Source organism: Condylura cristata, unplaced genomic scaffold (genome assembly GCF_000260355.1).
Source record: "Condylura cristata isolate star-nosed mole 26May11 unplaced genomic scaffold, ConCri1.0 scaffold00002, whole genome shotgun sequence".
Taxonomy (NCBI): Eukaryota; Metazoa; Chordata; class Mammalia; order Eulipotyphla; family Talpidae; genus Condylura; species Condylura cristata.
The window spans coordinates 62,493,772-62,514,750 of NW_004567103.1; the positions used below are offsets into that span (position 1 = coordinate 62,493,772).

At 34.4% G+C, this 20,979-nt stretch overlaps 1 protein-coding gene across 1 annotated transcript in view; it reads right to left on the bottom strand.

The window, feature by feature from the left end:
• EPC2 (enhancer of polycomb homolog 2 (Drosophila)) overlaps window positions 1–20,979 on the bottom strand; it is a 100,191-nt gene that overhangs the window by 20,936 nt on the left and 58,276 nt on the right. Inside the window, exons 3-7 of the mRNA XM_004674668.2 lie at window positions 15,905–16,050; window positions 9,979–10,185; window positions 4,649–4,797; window positions 3,789–3,921; window positions 1,467–1,658 (exon numbers count right to left, since the gene is read on the bottom strand). Coding sequence (XP_004674725.1) covers window positions 1,467–1,658; window positions 3,789–3,921; window positions 4,649–4,797; window positions 9,979–10,185; window positions 15,905–16,050 — 827 coding nt within the window. The remainder of the gene's footprint in view (window positions 1–1,466; window positions 1,659–3,788; window positions 3,922–4,648; window positions 4,798–9,978; window positions 10,186–15,904; window positions 16,051–20,979) is intronic.

A 20,979-nucleotide genomic window follows, 5' to 3' on the forward strand; every position in this document is an offset into this window, starting at 1 on the left:
TTCTCAATAGTATTCTCTATTGTAAAGTTAGCTTTACAATACAGAAATGAAAACAAAAAAAGAAGGTATTGCTAGATAAGGTGCCAAAGAATACATGTATTTTTTAAACAGACACCTTAATACATAAAAATTTTGTTGCATGAACATCTCTGTATACAATTAAGGTTTTTATATTACAAACATTTAACTATAAAACTGTTGGAACATAAACCAGTGAATTATCTTCACAAGTTAAAACTTGAACCAGTTTTTTAAAATCTTTAGAATTAAACAGTTACTACCAAACAAATTTGGAAAATTTACAGTGAAATCTGCAAAATACAATGCTGATGAAACATGATATAAAGGGTATTATAGGTAATATTTATAATCCTATAATAATTCCATAAATATTGATAATCTTTGATGTAGTATTCCCATTTCAGATAATCTATTTTATTTCTTTATGCAATTCACCTTGCCAAGAATATCTTTTTATATCTTCACAGATATCTAAATTCTACCTATTTGTTTGCTTTAGTCCTCTTTACTTCATCTCCAAGCAGCCATGTATACTACCCCAAAGAGGAAAATTATGTCATTTAGCTTTTTATCATCATAATTATGCCACATATATTTAATAATTGATGTTTTAGAGGAATGTATATAAATAATCAGGCAAAGACTAAGCACTCCATTATTTACTTCTTTCACTCCTAAAGGATGTGGGCTAGTTTTCCCAAGCCACAGAAGGCTATGGCTTCAGAATTAGGCTTATACTTGGGACTCGAAACAAATAATGCGGGCATATCACTATACTTTGATTCTAGAAAACTGAGGCCAAATCATCAGATGTTGTTTTCATTAGGGCCAAATAAAATTTGTAAAGTATTACTGTGTCTTGTTTTGAAGAATCATATACCAATTTCTTGGAAAGCTCCTCCAGATGTTTTGATTTAGGATTCAGACATTCTAGATTCAGTGGTCAAGATTTTTTCACAATAACAGCTGTTAGTACTCCATAACTACACCTTTATCTATTATTGTAATGATGTGCCACAGCCATGTTTAGCCAAATATGACATGAATTACCCCATTTTCTCCCTTTTAACATAGTGCCATAGTGATGTTGAAATAATGAGTATATTCTTAATTATACTTTAAATTGTTAGTAATTATTTCTTTCACCAGGTATGACTTTTTTCCCTAAACTACTTTAAACACAAAGGGGAAAGAAAGAGATGCTTATTGTTATAAAAGGGAAAGGTGAAAACTTTCTCACTGCTCCATAAAACAGTATCACCCGACTGATGGAAATTTACGGAAATTAAATACCACTTCAGTGTCTACATAAATAATGTGGAAAATATGCTATAAATTAGGTGAAGAAAGCAAAAATCAAAACTTTAAAATGTCATTAAGTTTTAAAGTAAAGCAATATAAAAGACTAGGAGGAAATATCTTTTAAAATAGTTTAAAATAAGCACCTGTGGAAATTCATCTTCATCTGAGCTGTGAAAGTCATATTGCTTAATGTCACTCTTATTGATCACAGGCAATGTCTCAGGAATGGGCTGCTGAGATGTTATCAAAGCCTCTGCCTTAGGCTTCTTTGGGTACTTCTTCTTTTGCCGAACCACATCAGAAGCCTCTTCTTTCAAAGACAAATGATGAGGGTGCTGTTTACATGATGATTTTCCCCCCAAAAGGAAGAAATAAAAATCATTTTAGAAATAATGAAAATCTAGACTGCTCTTTGAAAAACATACATTTTGACTCAGGAGGTTATTTTATTGACTATTTTTAATATGCAAAAATTATGTGATCATAAACTGAAAATATTTTACTTCCTCAAATTATGTCAAAATAATTACGGTCTTTAAATTTGCTTTTTAAATTGTTAATACTTAGACTAAGAAGGTTGGTAATTTTTAAAAACTGCTCTACCATTCAATCCAGCATTTAAAGATTATTTAAATTCAATGTTAATTTCAATTCATTGTACTAATATTGAAAACTAATCATTATTTTAAAAATTACTTGAAATAGACTAAATTCATTAACACTTCTGTTTATTTTCAGTTTTTAAAACTATCCATGTGTGGTAATCTTTTTCAAAAAGTTAAGCTTATTAGATAGAAAAAAAAACCCTTCACTTTTTAGAAAGTGAAGAATCTGCTTCAAGTGAACAATAGTCAAACTGTTCTCAAGTACCTCAGAGTTCTGTGTAGTACTTAGAGGCCATCTGGCAAACTGACTGAACTGAATCCCTCCCAACCTCCCTTAGCCCCCAATCCTTGCCTCAACAGTGCAGCACACTGTTTCTTTCTGCTTTAGCATACTGGCATTCCTTTTCATAAATAAGGATCTACCACTTTAAAAAGTTTGTAAATGACTATACTAAGCACCAAAGTACAAACAAAATGTAAATGTAAAAATGTTTAGGAAGTTGTACATTTCCCCATAGAAGTTATTAAAACAGGATCAAAAATGGCACACATAATGAAAATGTTGCTTAAATACCAAATTTTTAAATAAGACAAAACCTTTTTTCATACAATGGGTACACAGATATGGCATCAGAATGAAAACCTCAACTTCTAAGAAAGAAGGATGGATGGATGACAAAGGAAATATAATTATCTATGCAAATAATGGTACATAGCAATAATGAACATAGCCATACCTCTAAAAGTGGGTTTAAATAGGTTGTGTATTTCTTAGAGATGATCTAAAATTAGAATCAATATTTAATTAAGACTTACTCTGTAATTACATTTGGGTTGTGATTTTCATATTCTATTCCTACCAGCTATATACCTAGGAAAACCACTGATGCAAATAAATAAATTTGTAAAAGTAATTACAAGATGACATTCACTGCATTAATAACTTTTCTGGCTATAGAGGCAAGTGATGATTTAAGGGTAATCTGGTTAGTGTCTAGATGCCTGTGATTAATAAGAAACAACTGTAATTTGAATTGACATAAGTTGAATAAAGGAGTTTTTCTGCTCCAGATCTTTCCTTGACCTTTAATAATGAACCCATGAAAAAATGAAGATTGTGTACATTTTAAAAGATGAATTTCCCACAAACACCCTAAATAACTTAAAATCTTGATAAACAGTAAATCTCTATGATCTAATTTTTCAGTTAATGTCTGTTTAAATCTAAGCTCTTTAAGTGTTTTTATCAATTTTGAACATCTTAACTAATTAATGTTCCAAATGAAAACTGAATAAGTAAAATTCTTTAAGAGACTAAAATAATCACTGAGTCTAGCCTTCTATCCAGGAGATAGAACACTTTTTCAAATCACTCAAGGTAAAAAGCAACTTGATAAATGCTATCTTGGCAGTAATGACAATGACAAAAAACATTCACTAGTCTTGATGGAGAAAGATTTAATTTCAGATTTGATGACTGCCAGTACAATGCAGGATTTGCTAAGGCCAGTGATAAAAACTAACATTTAACTTTGTACCCTTATTCTGTAGGGAAGCAGACAGCATAGTGAAAAGCACCTGGTCTTTGGTGTCAGATCTGCATTTAAAAACCTTAAATTTGCCACTTATTGGCTATATAATCTAGAAATCATATAGAAGTAATCTCTACCTCAAAGGGTTGCTATCAAAAGTAAAGCATTATGAATACATGTGTAGAAAGCCCGAATGAAGTAAATGAAGCAAGAATGAAGTAATATTAATTACTTCTTTTCTTAACTAAATTATATTGAAACAACTATAGAAACCAATTAATTATCTGCTCACTATTAGTATACATGCTTCTTCCCAGAGGATATTCACCTTAGTTTTACATTCTTGGACTTTATGATGATTTCCATTATGAAGAGTTGCTGGAGTGGCATATAACTCTTTTTCTGATCTACTGATTTTCACTTCATTAAGGATTTCACCACCATAGTCTCCCAAATGATATCTGCAAAAGGTAATGAAACATAAAAAAATGTTGCACAGTTGAAAAAATGTTGCACAGTTGAAAATTAAGTAACACAGAAAAACCAATAATGCCTAATTATTTGAACCATAAGCTATAAAATAGCCAATAAGATTATTCTTAAAAGGGAAATGTATAAGAATAAAGGTCATATTTGAGATTTAGTGAAAAACTACAAATAAACAAAAAAAAATATAGTATAGATGACAAATTCCTTATATATTTTATATTTTCAGGCGCTGGGAAATGTTTAGAATGTTTACCTCAGGATCACATAAAATTCTATTGTAAGCCTACTTAATTGTGCAGGAAAATGATTATATAACACATTTTCAAAATGCATTGAAACAAAAAAAAATATTTTATCTAGTGAGAATATAAAATTACACAGTCCTTTGCCTTAATTTTTAATAGAGACCTTAATATATAGAATTGTATAAGACGATCCAAGTTCTTTTCTAAGTAAAATTCAATTATGGAAAAAAGTGGTTTTAGAGAATCTATAGTAGGCATAAAAAATCTCAAAAATTGCAATTCAAATAGATAATATGACTTTTCAGAAGCCAGTAAACATTATTCACCCAAAAAGTTATTTTGGTAGAGTATCATTTTAAGTGTTTTAAAGCTTAGCAAAAAATAAATAATGTCATTATATTTGGCCCATCATTTGGCTAAAACTGCTACTACTATACAATAGTAGCAATGTTACCTTTTTTCAACAACTTCTAAGGTTAAGTGCAATAATTCCCGTTTTGTTTTCTCTCTCCTCTTAATCATTTCCAAAATTGTGATAGCTCTACTAAACTCTCGTCTCAGTTTCAACATCTTTTCATAAGAGGCTTCATCATTCTTACGATTCTATTGGGGAAAATAAAAACACAATCTTTAAGAATTAACAATCCAATTATATACATTTCCCGTTTAATTCAACAAAATCTTATCGAATCCAAATTCATTCTATACAAGCATAATGTTAAATATAACCTTAGCAGCTGACTAAGACAACCTGTGTATTTAACTTGGGAAATATAAATACAAGCATCTTTCAACTGATATTCAGGAAAAAATGTTGATAGCTATTGAAAATATGTTGATAGCTAATATAAACAAATTTTTAAAAACTGCCTGAAACAATGTACTGTGAAATCTAGCCCATTCATACCATAGGAAAGGTAGTTTGCAATGACAAACAGTTCTATCAAATAAGGTTACCTAAAACCAGTTAACACCGGAATCTATTCATATCACTCTGAAATTGGGTGCAGGGAAGTTCAATATAGTACTTTATTAACATTAATACAAGCAATTTTTCACTTCAAAAACTCAGAAATTTGAAAGTGGATGGATATAAAACAACTCAATGAATAGTATATGCTTTAACATAACAGCATTTTCTTCACTGCAGAGTAGGTAACAGATTTAGTACGAATTAATTCACAATTTCAGCGTATGATTAAGAAGTTTTCACTTTCAGGGCCTCCCTAGTGGCAAGTCTCAGCACTATCAAGCTACTCAGCCACTGCAGCATGGTATAGATCCCAGCCAGGAGCTAACCCAGATGGCTCAGCAGACCTTGTCTTGCCCACTGCTCCCTCAGCAGTGCGTTTCAGTCCATCTGCCTGTTCTGCTTCCCACTGCACCAGAGGGTGAATCCTTTCACCTCCCCCTCCCCACGTCTGGTCTACACTGAGCTCTTGTATGCATAAGTAAATATATTTTTAATTAAAAAAGTTTTCACTTTCAACATTAGGAAGTAACTTGAACCAACTCATGCGAAAGCACAATTTAATAACTAGCAAAGGCTCAACTGTAAGAGCAGCATCAATCTACATATAAAGGTTATTACAAACAAATTATTTTGTTCAAAAAAAGACTCTTTATATCAGGCATGGAACTACTTGTCTAAATATAGACCACTACTACCACTACCCCTCATTACACATGTCCAGACAGAGCTGAACTTAAAATAACCATTTCATCCTTGAATTAATGATGCAATACAACATTAGAAAAAAACCTGAAGGGGGCTAGGGTGGCACACGGGGATAAAGGAGAACACTGTGAAGCTATAGCAGCCACTGCAGCACCAGTTCATTCCCAGCAAAGGGGGTGACCCACATGGCACAGCAGACCTCTCCTGATCCACCCACTGCTCCCCGCCACAGTGTATTTCAGTATAACTGCCTGTTCTGCTTCCCAATTTTGTCTCTGGAGAATCCACTCAACCCCCAACCTCTGCTCTGCACCCCAGTTCTGTATGAATGAATTAAAAAAAGAAAAACCTGAAGGAGCCAGGTTTAATACTGGCAGATTATTATAGAGAAAATAAAAATTGAATGATTCAAAACTTCACTCATTTCTTCCTTTCTGGCAATTGAAAATTTGCCACCAACCATAAAAGATAAGCTAAACTCTAAGTCCCATTAAGATGCTATATGCAGAAAATTAAAAATTGCTATTAATAAGTCATCCTTTAATCAAAAGAAAAGTAATCCTTTTTTAAATTTAGGTACTATGTAACAAAGGCAAAATTTAAACCTGATTTTGCTTTTATGAAATATTTTTTGGTAAATAGGCAGCTTTCAATAAAACCTTCTAATAAAAAAAATAACATTACAAACAACAAATGTTAAAGTCCTGTACAGGAAATTGCACATGTCCTCTTGTCTTCAACAAACCTTTAAGTTTTGTAAAAGAACGCCAGACATACATATTCAAAAGATGACCAATACATAAAAATATGCCAGCACTAGGCCCTCCCTGGTGGCTAACAGGTTAAAGCACATCACAAAAGCTAGCCAAAGCTGCTTCAGCGTGAGTTCGATCCCTGCCAGGAAGGTGACCAACATGGTGCAGTAGTCCTCTCCTGACCCGCCCACTGCTCCCCTCAGCAGTGTACTTCCTCAATCTTCCTGTTCTACTTCCATTCTGTCTCTGGTGAATCCTCTCACTGCCCCTTCACCTCTGGCCTGTACCCCAGTTCTGTATGCATAAATAAATAAGTCTTAAAAAAAAACAACTATATATATATATATATATATGCCAGCACCTTTTAAGATTAGGCTCCCTAACCCTCACTCAATATTTATATTTATTAATTTATTTCCTGCTCTTTTTAGTTCCAAATGACTGATTTTTTTCTTCCCAACCTTGTTCCAGAGTTACCAAAAAAAAAAAAAAAAAAAAAAAGCAAAGAATTCCCATATATCTTCATCCTTTACCCAAATGTTAATATTTTACGTTTGTTTTATCTCTCTATATGCATGCATACACATATTGTCATGGACTGAATTTATCACGCCCAAAATTCATAACACCTTTATGTATTTAGAAGTAGGGACTTCAGCAGGTGATTAGATTATGAGAGTAGTTTCTCAGCAATGGGTTATTTATAAGAGACCTGAAAGAGTTCTCTAGATCCTTCTGTTATGTGAGGACACAGCACGATGTCTTTGTAAGAACCAAGAATTGAGACTACACCAGACACCAAATCTGCCAGTGCCTCCAGAACTATAATAAAATATTTTTATTTAAACCACCCAGTGAGTGGTGCTTTTGTTACAGCAGCCAAAATAGACTATAACATATATCTGTATGTATATAAACACATATACAAATAAGTTATTATTTACCTTTTTGAGAAACACTTCAATGTGTATTTTCTAAAAACAGTAGTTTTATAACTATAGCACAATTACCAAAATCAGGAAATTAACACATATAATCTTATCTAACTTACAGTCTTTACTCATAAGTCAACATTCACAGTGTGAATTTATACTGATATTTTTTTCTATGTATTCAAATCTACTTAGTACCTTTATACCCTTCTTCAACTACCTCTGCTGGAAGTCAAAGTTTTTCTTCCTCACCCATTTAGATACTGTAGTTCTATACCTACTGCCAAATCTGTAGGGAAGTGGTGCTCAAGCTGCTGCATGTTAGAATTATAAATATTTTTATAATCAATTTGATACATTTACATGGTGAATGTTAGGTGCAGCCAGATTGAGAAGCACCACCTTGGGAGTTTTCTCTCCTAAATGTTGCTTCTAGGCCAGCCACAGGAAGAAGAGATGGTTAACAGGTGTATTTATGAGTTAAAACACATTAAGTAGATATGCTGATTCAGGACCTCCCAGTCAGTGTATTCAAGTATGCTGATGTCTTAAGACTGTTTCATTTAAGAATTCGAAAGTATTTAACATTCCCAAATTAAATATTGGTAAAGTGAATTAAATTCTATACAGCCTAGCAAATATTTCATAAGTTCTTTTAAATTTTGCATCAGCTATACAGGTGTTATGAAGTACGTAGCAATAGAAAAGGGAGCAGAGAAATTTTGTTGGCGACACTCATTTTTGCATGTCCCAGTGCTTGCCCACCTCCTAAACACCTATGACATGTTCATTATTCACTGCTTTCCCAGTTCTCTCATTTTGAAACACACAAACATTTTTAAGCAGCAATAGTGTACAGGAAGGAGTAGGAATGAAAACACCACTGAAGAAGAAAATACACCACTCTGCAGAGAAAGATGAACATAACAGTTAAGAGAAAGGGTAGAATCAGAATGTCAGGAAAAAGTTAGACCCACTCACTAAAGTCCAATCGTACTTTTCCTTCAAAAGACACTACTAAAAATCTGTTCTGCAATATGTCTAAATCAACAACATTTCTCAATAGTTCAGATAAAACCTCTCATTTTTCACATCCGGTAGGGCCATACTTATAAAGACTTATAATATTTACAAGTTTCTCTCATTCTAGTCTTTTCTAAAGATGATGTTAAGTCTTCAATGTTCCTTAGATTGTTTTACTTAAGAACTAAAATGCTAACTGAAAAAGCCTGAGCTAGGGAAAGTCACCTACACTTGGAGAATACATGAAAAAGTTATACGAACTCTAGTTGTTAACCAGTAGAAAAGGTTTTCCTAAATACACTCTCTTTGGCAGCTGTTATGCTTCACAGCTGTTATGTTAACAGCTGACAAGGACAAGTTTTCAATGTTAGGAGAAACAGAAATCCATAGAAAATGTTTTGCCTGCAATTATAATCCCTCATGGCTTTATATTTTTATGTTTCTAACATTCTGCAATGTTAGAGACTGTGTTATTATTTATAAGGATTACTGTTAATTATGAGAAATGGAAGGGAACGAATACTCCTCTGAAATAATGCATTCCTCTATATCATTATTCCACAGCATGAGATACTATTTCTTTTATTTAAAAATCTGGCTCACACTGCTTCTGAAAACCAGATGGGAATAAGTTCATCTATTTGAAATCAGACATAACTGGCAACTCAGAAAAGGAGACAAAGATTTCACTGTTACTTGACTACTGGCAGAAAAGGCTTACAAACAAACCTCTGCCTACTTTCCACAGTAGCTAGAGGCAGAAAAGCCCATTTGTATTTGTAGGAATTATAGCTGAAGGAACTGTTAAGTGCATACGCTTCCCTAAGAAAATGTATATCAAAGAATATATATATCTTTATCAAAAATATATACACATATGTAAATAATGTATATAAATGGTTTACTGAAGCACTCAAAACTTTCAAGGTGCATCAAGATATTTCCTATTATTACTTTCAACTGCAAATCTAAAAAAGTGTTATCAGTATATTTATAAAGGGCATTGTAAACATTGTAAACAACTGGCCAATAGAAGCTACTGAAAAGCAAGACTTTTTTTTTTAGTTTTTTTTTCAAAATAATTTTTTTTATTATTAAAAAGTCTATTTTTACATCATTTTGCACATTTTTTTTCATCTCAATTGTAATCCCCACGGGTTTCCCATCACCAAATCACCCCTGTGCCGAAAAGCAAGACTTTTTTAATCCCACTTTTTAAAATTGAGGTATAACTAACATAAAACATACTAGTTTCAGCCTGAAGAGAAAAATTTATAAGATAAAGTTCAACAATGTCATTTGCTCCCATTTGTATTCAAATTATTGAAGTAGGCAGAAAAAAATTGGTCTTAAATGCTATGAAGTTACACTCAATTATAACTAATCTGTATATTACCTTTCGAGTTTGCATTTTCTCTGTTCTCCTCCGAAAGGCAACATATGGGTCATTGTTGGTAGAGCCATCTCTTTTCTCTTGTTTTATCTGAGGGATGAGGGATGGTCCCCTGCAGTTTTTACGTTTTCTCACCCAGTAGTCATATACAGCTTTAATAAGGTAATCGTCTTCATTTAACAGCAGTTTTGCTTCTTGAAGTGTTACAAGCTAAAATGAAAAATACAAAATGTCATCAACTGCAATGTTTGAAAGAGAAATAAACAGCTATATGAACAGGAAACAACAACAACTGGTCCAACAATAATATTCACTCTAACAAAGAACTTATCAGTATTGAGAAATAGTTAAGTTGCAATACCTAAAATATTTAAGAGCCTGGATTAGTTATAGTTGGGAAGATTTGATAGTTCCTCAAACAAGTCTTATATTAGAAGACATGCTGTCTTTCAAAATTCTGTTACTCTGATTCCACACATCTGAGGATCTATAAGCTTCACTAGTCTACTACTTTCTGTGCTACTTTTCAACAGGAACTAGAAAATGGGTTTCTTTTAACCACCTTTAAAAAATAAAAGATGAATATTCTTTAATATCATGTAATTATATAGAGTGTACCTCTTTTGAAATTGTGAAAGGACACTTAGCATGTTTCCAGACTATGCAACTTTAAATATTATATGTAAAACCAATTCCTGTACCCAGGCTAGTTAAAACACTAGAATTGAATCCTCCTTCTCAACATTCATTCAATTAATGACATTGTAATGTCTGGGCTTTTGTTTGTAGGATGTTTCCTTTAGGAAGTCTGGTTTTGATTTCTCAGGGATCTACTTCTCAAACAATACAGCCAGTATAATGCTGATATATCTCAAATTAAAGTTTCATAAAAAATTGCTTGGTCACTTTGAAGATCATTGTGAAGATCAAATAGGTCAGTCAGTTTTAGCAGGCAGACTTAACAGAGTGGTTGTACAAATTCACTTGAGTGAATTTTTAGGAAAAGATTATAGAGATAAAGGGCTGGAAAGCATTGTTAAAGTTTTTTTTTTTTTTAAAGATTTATTTATTTGTGCATACAGAACTGGGGTAGCAGGCCAGAGGAGCAGGGGCGATAAGAGGCTTCACCAGAGACAGAGTGGGGAGCAGAACAGGCAGATCAACAAAGTATACTGCTGAGGGGAACAATTGACGGGCCAGGGGAGGTCTGCTATGCCATGTGGTCACCTCCCAGAGTGGGGACTGAACTCATGCTGACATGGCTTTAGCTTCTTAGTGCTGTGCTTTAAGGGGCTGCATCACTAGTGAGGGCCCTAAAGTGATATTTTAACAATTGTTACATCATTTTAGAGAAGATTCACTTTCAACACAAGTTGAGACAGCTCTTGAGAAATATTTCCCTAGAACTTGCAAATAAAAAATTTTCTTGCTAAAATTATGTGATAAAAATTTTAGTTTATCATAGATTTATATGACCCTCTATAAAATTGTGGTCTTTAAGAGGAGGAAAAGTCTGAAATACGAACTCAAACTAAAATAAATATTTTCAAACAAAGCTTGCTTTAAAAATGTATTTTCTGGGCCCTCCCTAGTGGCGCAATGGTTTAAAGCACAGCACTGAGAAACTAAAGCCACTTCAGCATGAGTTCAATCCCTGCCCCGGAGCATGGCGGCAGACCTCTCCTGACCTGCCTGCTGCTCCTCTCAGCAGTGTACTTCATCAGTCTGCCTGTTCTGCTCCCTGCTGTCTCTGGTGAATCCTCTCACTGGCCCTGCACCTCTAGCCTGTACCCCAGTTCTGTATGCATAAGTAAATAAATCTTTAAAAAAATTTTTTTTTCTTACACTGTTCATTTTTGTACAATACTTGATTTTTCCCTTCAGGTATACGTCTGGTAGTTTTCCCACCACCATAGCACCCATGAATCATCACTCTAGTCCCTTGTACTCTTCCCTCCCCTGTTCTTGACCCTTCTTTTACCCTCTCCCTACACAGTCCCCTCAGTTGTATGCCTCAGATCTATGGTGAGTTTGCAACTTCGGTCTTTTTCCTCATCCTTTGTTCAGTTCCCTATATTGCACCCATAAGTGAAACCATCCCACATTTCTCTTTTCCTTTTGAAACTTATTTCACTTAGTATAATCCCTTCCAGCTCCATCCTTGTTGTTGCAAATGGCATTAAGTCTATACATTTTTTTTCTTTAATGCATGTAAGAACTAGGGGGAAGGACAGAGGTACAGGGGGTGAGAAAATTCACCAGAGACATAGTGGGGAGTAGAACAGGCAGACTGTCCAAAATACAATGCCGAGGGGAGCAATGAGCTAGACAGGAGAGGTCTGCCGCGCCATGTGGGCCAGCTCCCTGGCCAGGAATTGAACTTGTGCTGCAGTGGCTTGTTGACAGCCCTGACACTCCAACTCCTGCACTACCAGGGAGGTCCAAGTCTATCTTTTTTGAGTAGTATTTCATTGTGTGTGATCTCAAACATCAACTTTAAATGAACATCTTTCCACTGATAGTTAAAATTATATTGAATTGTGATGTATAAACTCCAAAGTCTAGAACAACAGCAGATTAAAAATCAAGCCTTTCAATCTAATCAATTCTACCTTATGCTCAGAGAATGACAGCTTCATTGGTGGCTCTCGTGCTCTGGGGATAAAGGGAAATTGCTGTGAGCAGCTATAGATGATTTAGATGTTTGGTCTTTCCAAAAAATTTCAAAGCCTTCTCTAGTGAAATCAAAGTCTTTTTTATTTTTTAAAGATTTATTTATTTGTTCATACAGAACTGGGGTACAGGCCAGAGGCTCAGGGGTGGCGAGAGGCTTCACCAGAGACAGAGTGGGGCGCAGAACAGGCAGATCGATAAAGTACACTGCTGAGGGGAGCAGCGGGCAGGTCAGGAGAGGTCTGCCACGCCATGTGGTCACCCCCAGGGCAGGTGGGAATTGAACTCATGCGGAAGTGGCTTTAGCTTCTCAGTGCTATGCTTTAACCCGCTGCATCACCAGGGAGGGCCTAAATCAAAGTCTGAATACCTAACTTGGAAGTGGGGAAAGACAGGTTTCTTTCATCAATCAGTAGAGCAGTAAGTTTGTTTCCTGCATACTACTACTAATCAAAATAATACTGCTTCCTATCCTACCACAGGAAGTGTCAGGGGGTGAGAACTGAAATTCAGGATTTCCTTCTCTGGCACTTCTTGCTGCTATTAGAAATATCCTTCTGCCTATTTGTTAAGTACCCTCTTTACATCTCAGGTAGTAAGAATACAAAATTTACAGTTAAATCCTGACATTTCTTTGCAGTGTTAAGTGTATTTTCTCAGTAATATAAGGCTTTTAATGTTGTTATATATGCACAGCTTTTTATTTTACCGAATGACCTTGATTTTAATCATTCTATAAAAATGACCCTTACAAAGACAACTTTGTAGTATCACTACAGTTCTATCATCATAGTGACAGCATCAATTTGAGAGAACAATCCCTATTTACAGACAGATTTATGACAAATGGTATTGGCAGGATTAAAAGCCCACATAATCAGAATCTTACTACCTTTATATGCTAAGAAAAAAAGTTCTACTACTTCATCTACTAAAAAACAGAAGAAAAGCACCATTTAACTGAAAAAAGGTCTGTGTAAACTTAATAGTTCTAAGATTTAAAGGTATTTATTTGATTTACCTATTTTGGGACTTAGGGAAAGAGAAAAATTATCCTATTTTATTTCTCAAATTCATGAAGAAAGGAAGCTCCTAGATGATAATCAGGAGGCCTATGGTAATCCTACACTGTAATTTCAGTAAAATCAAGATAGATCACATGAATCGTGATTGTTTAAAAATCCAGCTGTGATGCAAAAAAGAAAACAAGAGTGGTAGTTTATAGAGAATAAAAGGGTTCTCTTGGACACAGGGCCTGTCCTGTTGGTACATTTTTGGGAAAAGAGAGAAAGATTGACAAAATGAGTGAAGAGATAAAGATGAAATATTCAAGGAATATATAGGTTCTCAAGGTAGAGAATTAGAAATCTAGGGACTGGAAGAAAGTGAATAAAAACCACTTGATTCTGAGTTTTGGGAGTCACTAGAGAAATAAGAAACAGTACAAAATAATATGGAATGAAGAGAGAGTAATTTTGGAAAGGTTAAACTTGAAAGGTCTAAGGAGCTTCCAAGTAGAGGCCAAGAAGCAGCATGAAAAAAGAAAATTCTGGAGCTTGAGAAAGAAGTGAAAAGCACACGAATATTATACTCATAAATATGCTCACTCATTAATGTAGTATTACCACAAAATACAGGGGATAAGAATTATAAGAACAGAATTTCAACAAACCCTGATGTTTGCAAGAGCTGAATGAAGAGGAGTCAGGGGAAAAAAATTAGAAGGGCCATGGAAGATAAGAAAACCAGAAAGAATGATTTATATTCAGAAGACCAAAGGTGATGGCAAGTTAAAGAATAAGAACTCAAATAACAAAAACTAATGGGAAATGACAATAATCACAGCTTTTGGCAACAAGTTTTCAATGACTTCATTGCAGTCATCGCCACATACTACAGGCAGTGGTTTTCCTAGCCTAACTTTTGTCTTTCTCTGGCAGTCTAATAAATACTAGTTTAACTTAATTTCTTGCCCTATTAATATGTTAGCCCATAAAAAGGAAAAATATATTCATGAAATCCATAGATCATGAACTTCACATGAGCAATCTTTTGGAATTGTTAGTACTTGGTTCCAATAAGAAAACTATTATCTTGCTCCTATGACAAAACCTCCACCTTCATTTCTACTACTAAAAGTAGTTGCTATCATTCTCTTGAGTCCAGCCAGTTGTATCAGTGCCTAAAAGTTTGCCACTAAGCAAAGAGAACTAAAATAGGATGCTGTTGATTGTATGTGGAGAGTTAACTTTTGTTAGTATGCTTTTTACTTACCCTGGCCCCATTAAGGGTAGAATTTCTGCTATCCATCTTGTTCACTTCAGTACTAACCATTACTAATGATACAGTTACAGTGACCATGATTGATTTCTAGGTCATGATGAAAAATAGGGGAAGTACCAAAAGACAAAAGGCACCTAAGATGGCTAGGTTACATATACAGAGAGAAAACAAACTATCTAATGCCAATGATCAAAGTCCTAGGAAAACTGTGAGCACTAATTATAATGAATATTTTTGGTAATAAAAAATTTCCAATAAAAAACAAGACAATCTTCAAGTCCAATTACATTGACTTTTCAGAAAATTCATTTTTCACTGTACTACTGTGGAAATGATACTAAGTATTATTTTGTATCAAAATTGAAGGAAAAAAATGGGTCTTGTATGGTGGCATAACGGGTTAAAGCATAGCAATATGAAGTTAATCTGCAGCCACTGTAGCACAAGTTTGCTCCCCAGCCAGAGAGCTGACCCACATGGTGTGGCAGACCTCTCCTGACCTGCCTGCTGCTCCCCTCAGCAGTATATTTTAGTACATCGGTCTGTTTTGCTCCCCACTCTGTTGCTGGTGAATCCTTTCATCTCTGCACCTCTGGCCTATACCCGAGCTCTGTATGCATATAGGTAAATAAATCTTTAAAGAAAAAATTGGCCTCAGTGACATAATCAAGCAATCTTAGTTCCTGAAGCACCAACCACCTTATAAAAAGGCTCAAGAAAACATTACAATATTTATACAAGTATTATTTTTATATAGAAGCAAAAAAGTCACAATAGAACTTTTCATACTCCCATTAAATATATAATGCTTCAGCTTTCAGTACAAGGGGTATTGCAAATAGATATTCTAGAATATCAGGAAAACAAATTCAAGAGACAGTAAAATGCAAATTATACTTAGGTCCAAGAAAATGCTAAATAAAGCTGCTAAATGGATTAAATGTGAGACAGACGATTTTACAAGGTACAGTACCTGATTAGAACTGGCTTTTTCAAGTCGGTCAATCATAATTTCAAATTGCAGTGGCTTAATTTCCATCTTTCTATTAAGTCGATTTAATAAGGTCTCGTCTTCTGAATCCATATCATAATCTGGTTGCTCGTTGTCTAGATTAAAGGCTACAAAAGAAAAGCAAAGTTCTTTAAACAGAGAAGAAATTATGGAGTTAAACAGGGTTTATATTTGACTATAGAGTACTCTTAATTACAATGCAACAATAAAAGAGGGGTTCATGAATAGATATCTAAAAATTGGTTTCAGAAACTACAGTGAAAAAAATTTAATTTATATGATTTAGATTAATAAAAACAAGTTTATTTTTTAGAAGACCACAATATGTGCTAAAATATAAAGTAACAAATATGAAAAATAATACATAATCATTAACATAGTAGCTTGGCAGCATAATGAAAAGCTAGAGAACAAAATTAATAACCCAGAAATAAACTCAAATGCAAAGTATATGATGGAGTAGCAATATCAAATCATCGACAGTAAAACAGATTCTTTTTAAAAAGGCTCGACAGACAAGTTGTCTTTAAGAATAATGAAGTTAATGCTGCCTCACTCCTAAAACCAATGAAACTTTATAGTAAAACACACACGTATACAAAGTACTAAGAGAAAATCTGTGTGTGTGTGGGGGGGGGTATAGGCAGGTGTAAACTCAGATGCACAAAACTGATTAAATACAAAAAGAGTAATGAGCCAATGTACTTGTCAGACTAAGATTTAAAGATTGTTAATACATTATTATGGAACGAATGGGAATTTAACCCTCAAATACTCTAAGGAAGAAACTGCAAACTACCATTTAGTTTAATGAGAACTTGAACTTGGTGATTCCTTTCCTAGAAATCTATTCTAGAGATAAACTTACAGAGAGAAAGATACAAAGGAGTATGGATTGTGACATGGTAAGAATTATGACTCATAAAACAAGTATGAGAGATTACATAATAAATAAATGCTTTGTATATACATGGAATAGACTAAAGTGCTTAGAATGAATGCCAAAGACGTATGTATAATGATATAGAATAGAATCTTCAAAAACGTTAAGCAAACAAGGCTAAAGCACAGAACAGTGTATATAGAAAACTAAGATGTTTTTAAAAGACTAAAGTGAATATGATCTATAACCAGAATATTTTTGAAAGGATAAACAGCTGTCCACTTCTAGGAGGGAAACAATGGAGCAAGATTTTGTTGTTGTTGTTGTTTTTATTTTATAACAGTTTATTTTTACATCATTTTGTACTTTTTTTTTTTTTGCCATCTCAATTGTAATCCCCACAGGTTTCCCATCACCAAGTCACCCGTGTGCCATCACCATAGTCCCGTGCACTTCCTTCCCCCCGCCCCGTTTTTGATCCCATTCCCCACTCCTCCCATGCAAAATGTCTCTGGTATATGGTTGTTCGTTATTTTTGTTATTTTCTCGCCTGGTCCATTATACTCCTGCTATGAGTGAAACCATCCGGTATTTTTTTCTCTTTCTGGCTTATCTCACTAAGCATGATCTTTTCCAGCTCAACGGAGCAAGGTTTTAAAGATCCAGGGTAAAGTATAAATTTCTCTTTGTTCTCTTTTTTATTATTTGAGATTGTAAGCATATTATATCTATTAATTCTTAAAACAAAGCTGGGGAAAAAACCCAAAATTAGTGTTCAACACAAAATTATGTCTTATAATCACATGTCAAGACTGAAGATCTGGCAAGGAAAGAGATACCAATCATCAACATGCTGGTTTTATTAAAGACTGCCAATATATCATCATATGCATGAATCCTACACACTGTATGAAATGGCCCACCACTGTCAGACATGGAACACATTCTTAAAGACTGATTGTAACACAGTAACAGTAACAGATGTATCCATTTACGAAAATTTTAGTGACATCAGCCTCTACTACAGATAAACTATTTTTTTTAAATGATACCACTCTACAATCAAAACAAAGCCAAAAATAAGTACTAGTCAATACTTAAAACCTTACATTGCACTTACTATAGGACAGGAAATGTCCTTAATGCTTTATACATACTAAATTGCTACAACTGCCCTAAGAGGTTTTATATTAAAATGAGTATTAAATCCAAAATTTTGTAAAATTTTTATTGTTTAACTTATATCAAAGTACACAATAAAGTTAATGTCAGATACATTACAGCTATTTATGACCTAAGGACACAAGTTATTTTGTAAGAATGATTCATTTAAAATATTCCTGAAAATAAATTTTATTTATTCCTTGTGTACTGTTTTATTATAAGGTTATCAATGTTTTTATTTTAAAATTAATTTTTTAACATCATTCTTCATTTTGTGCACTTTTCCCATCTCAGTTGTAATCCCCATGGACCTCCCATCACCAATTCACCCATGTGTCATCACCACAGTCCAGTGCACTCTTCCCACCCCAGTTCCGATCTCATTCCCCCTTCTGCCCCTATGTCTGTGGTTTATAGTTGCTCATTGTTTTCATTTTTACTCTATTACATTTGTTAGTCTCTCTCTTTTTCTCCCCTAATCCCTTATGCTCCTACTATGAGTGAAACCAGCCAGTATTTTGCTTTCTCTTTCTGAGTTACTTCACTAAGCATGATCCATTCCAGCTCCATCCATGTTGCACAAGTTTATCCTTTTTTAAAAAAGATCATTTATTTTTACATACAGAACTGGGGTACAGGCCAGAGGTGCAGGGGTGGTGAGAGGATTCACCGGACAGAGTGGGAAGCACAGGTGGGTCAGGAGAGGTCTGCTGTGCCATGTGGTCACCTCTGGGACATGTGGGTATTGAACTCATACTGAAGTGGCTTCAGTTTCTTAGTGCTGTGTTTAACCCACTGCACCACCAGGGAGGGCTGAGTTTATCTTTTTTGATTGCTGAGTAATATTCTATTGTGTATGTATACCACATCTTCTTAATCCAGTCATCTATTTTTGGGCATTTTGGTTGATTCCACATTTTCCCTATTGTAAATAGAGCATCAATAAACATGGGGGTGCAGGTGTCCTTTTGAATCAATATTTTTGTGTCCGGTTGTATCAGTTTGCTTTCCATAGTGGTTGTATCAGTTTGCATTCCCACCATCAGTGCAGTAGAGTTCCTTTTTCACCACATGCTCACTAATATCTACTGTTTCTAGTTGTTTTAATGTGACATTCTTTCTGGTGTGAAATGGTATCTCATTGTGGTTTTAATTTGTATTTTCCCTATTATAAGTATTCCCTATTATGAGCATTTTTTTTTATATGCCTGCTGGTCAGCTGCATTTATTCTTTGGAGAAGTGTCTTTGAAGCTCTTTCGCCCACTTTTTGATGGAGTTATTCACTTTATTTTTTATTGCATTTCATCAGCTCTTTGTATACCTTCTGATCAGTCCTTTGTCATTATGCAAAATTTTGTCAGTATGCAAAAATTTTCTCCCGATCAATGGGGTGTCTCTTCGTTTTGTGTAGTGTCTCTCTTGCGGTACAGAACCTTTTTAACTTGATGTAGCCCTAGCTGTTTATCTTTTCCTTCACTAGCCTTGTTTTAGGTGATGTATCTTTAAAGATATTATTGAGGTGTATGTCAAGCAGAGTTTTGCTTACCTTTCCTTTTAGATATTTTATGGTTTTGGTCTTATGTCTAGTTCTTTAATCCATTTCCAGTTGGTTTTTGTACATCGTGCGAGGTAGTAGTCTAGCTTCTTTTTTTTTTGCACGTAGCAGTCCAGTTTTCCCAGCACCATTTGCTGAACAAACTTTCTTTGTTCCATAGCATATTCTTTGCTCCTTTGTAGAAAATTAGCTGTCCATACACCTGTGGATTTACATCTGGGTTTTCCACTTGTATGTCTGTTCTTGTTCCAGTTCCATGCAGTTTTGATTACTATGGCTTTGTAGTATAGCTTGAAGTCTGGGATTGTGATGTCTCCAGTCTCTTTCATTTTGGTCAGGAGAGTTTTGGCTATTTGAGGCTTTTTGTGGTTCTATATAAATCTCATCAATATTTAGTCTATTTCTTTGAAGAATGTCATTGAGATTTTTATGGGAATAGCATTAAGTCTGTATATTTCTTTTGGTAGAATGCTTTTAAAAAGTCAACCCTAATCACACAAAGGGCTAATCTCAGCACTACGAGGCAATCCACAGTCACGCAGCACAAGCTCATTCCTCAAACCAGACGCTGACTCACACAGAGCAGCAGACTTCTCCTATCTGCCCTGCTGCTCCCCTCAGCAGTATATTTCAGTGGATCTATTATACTCCATATGCTGTCTCTGATGAATCCTCTCGTTCTCCCACACCTTTGGCCTACACTCCAGCTCTTGCATGCACACATAAATAAGTCTTTTAAAAAATGACAAAATAAAAATGAAAAGTCAATCCAATCTGCATAAAAGGCAATGACAGGTGGGGAAGACTACATAGTCAATTAAAATTACTCTTCCTTTCATAAGTGATGCTGTATTTGTGAATACATGTAGTGACAGGCAATGATCTGCGTTAGTCTGGGGAGTAGTAATAAATAGTCGATAAAATCAGCTATCTGATATAACTACCAGACATTTTAGAGGTACATCAGTTTTAAAAAGTGTCAAGCAGCATGAAGTCAACATACTGAATTTCCACATGAAAGCCAAGTTTTGAAAAGTTTAAGGGCAAATTTGGCATGCCTATTTTTATACACCTTCTAACCTTATTCCTAGTTCCTCCATTTCATATCTGCTTTGTCTTTGTATTTCATTCTTACTCAAGCGCCCCAGCTTGTGAGGCAGGGAAGGAAGCAGGAGAATCCAGGAAATAGTTTAGAAAAATTAATGGTAAAAATTGATAGGAGGTATGACAATATGTTCTATCAACACCAGGGCAAATATTTGATCATTAAGTTTCCTATTATTATTTCTTTTTTCATTCAAAATCTCTAAGGAATATCATGAGGTATTCTGTTGGTACTAAACACACAAAGTGTTTATGTGTACCTCTCATAATCCATTATTATATTGATTACCACTCTACAAGACAGAAAGACAAATTCTTTAAAAGTAGGA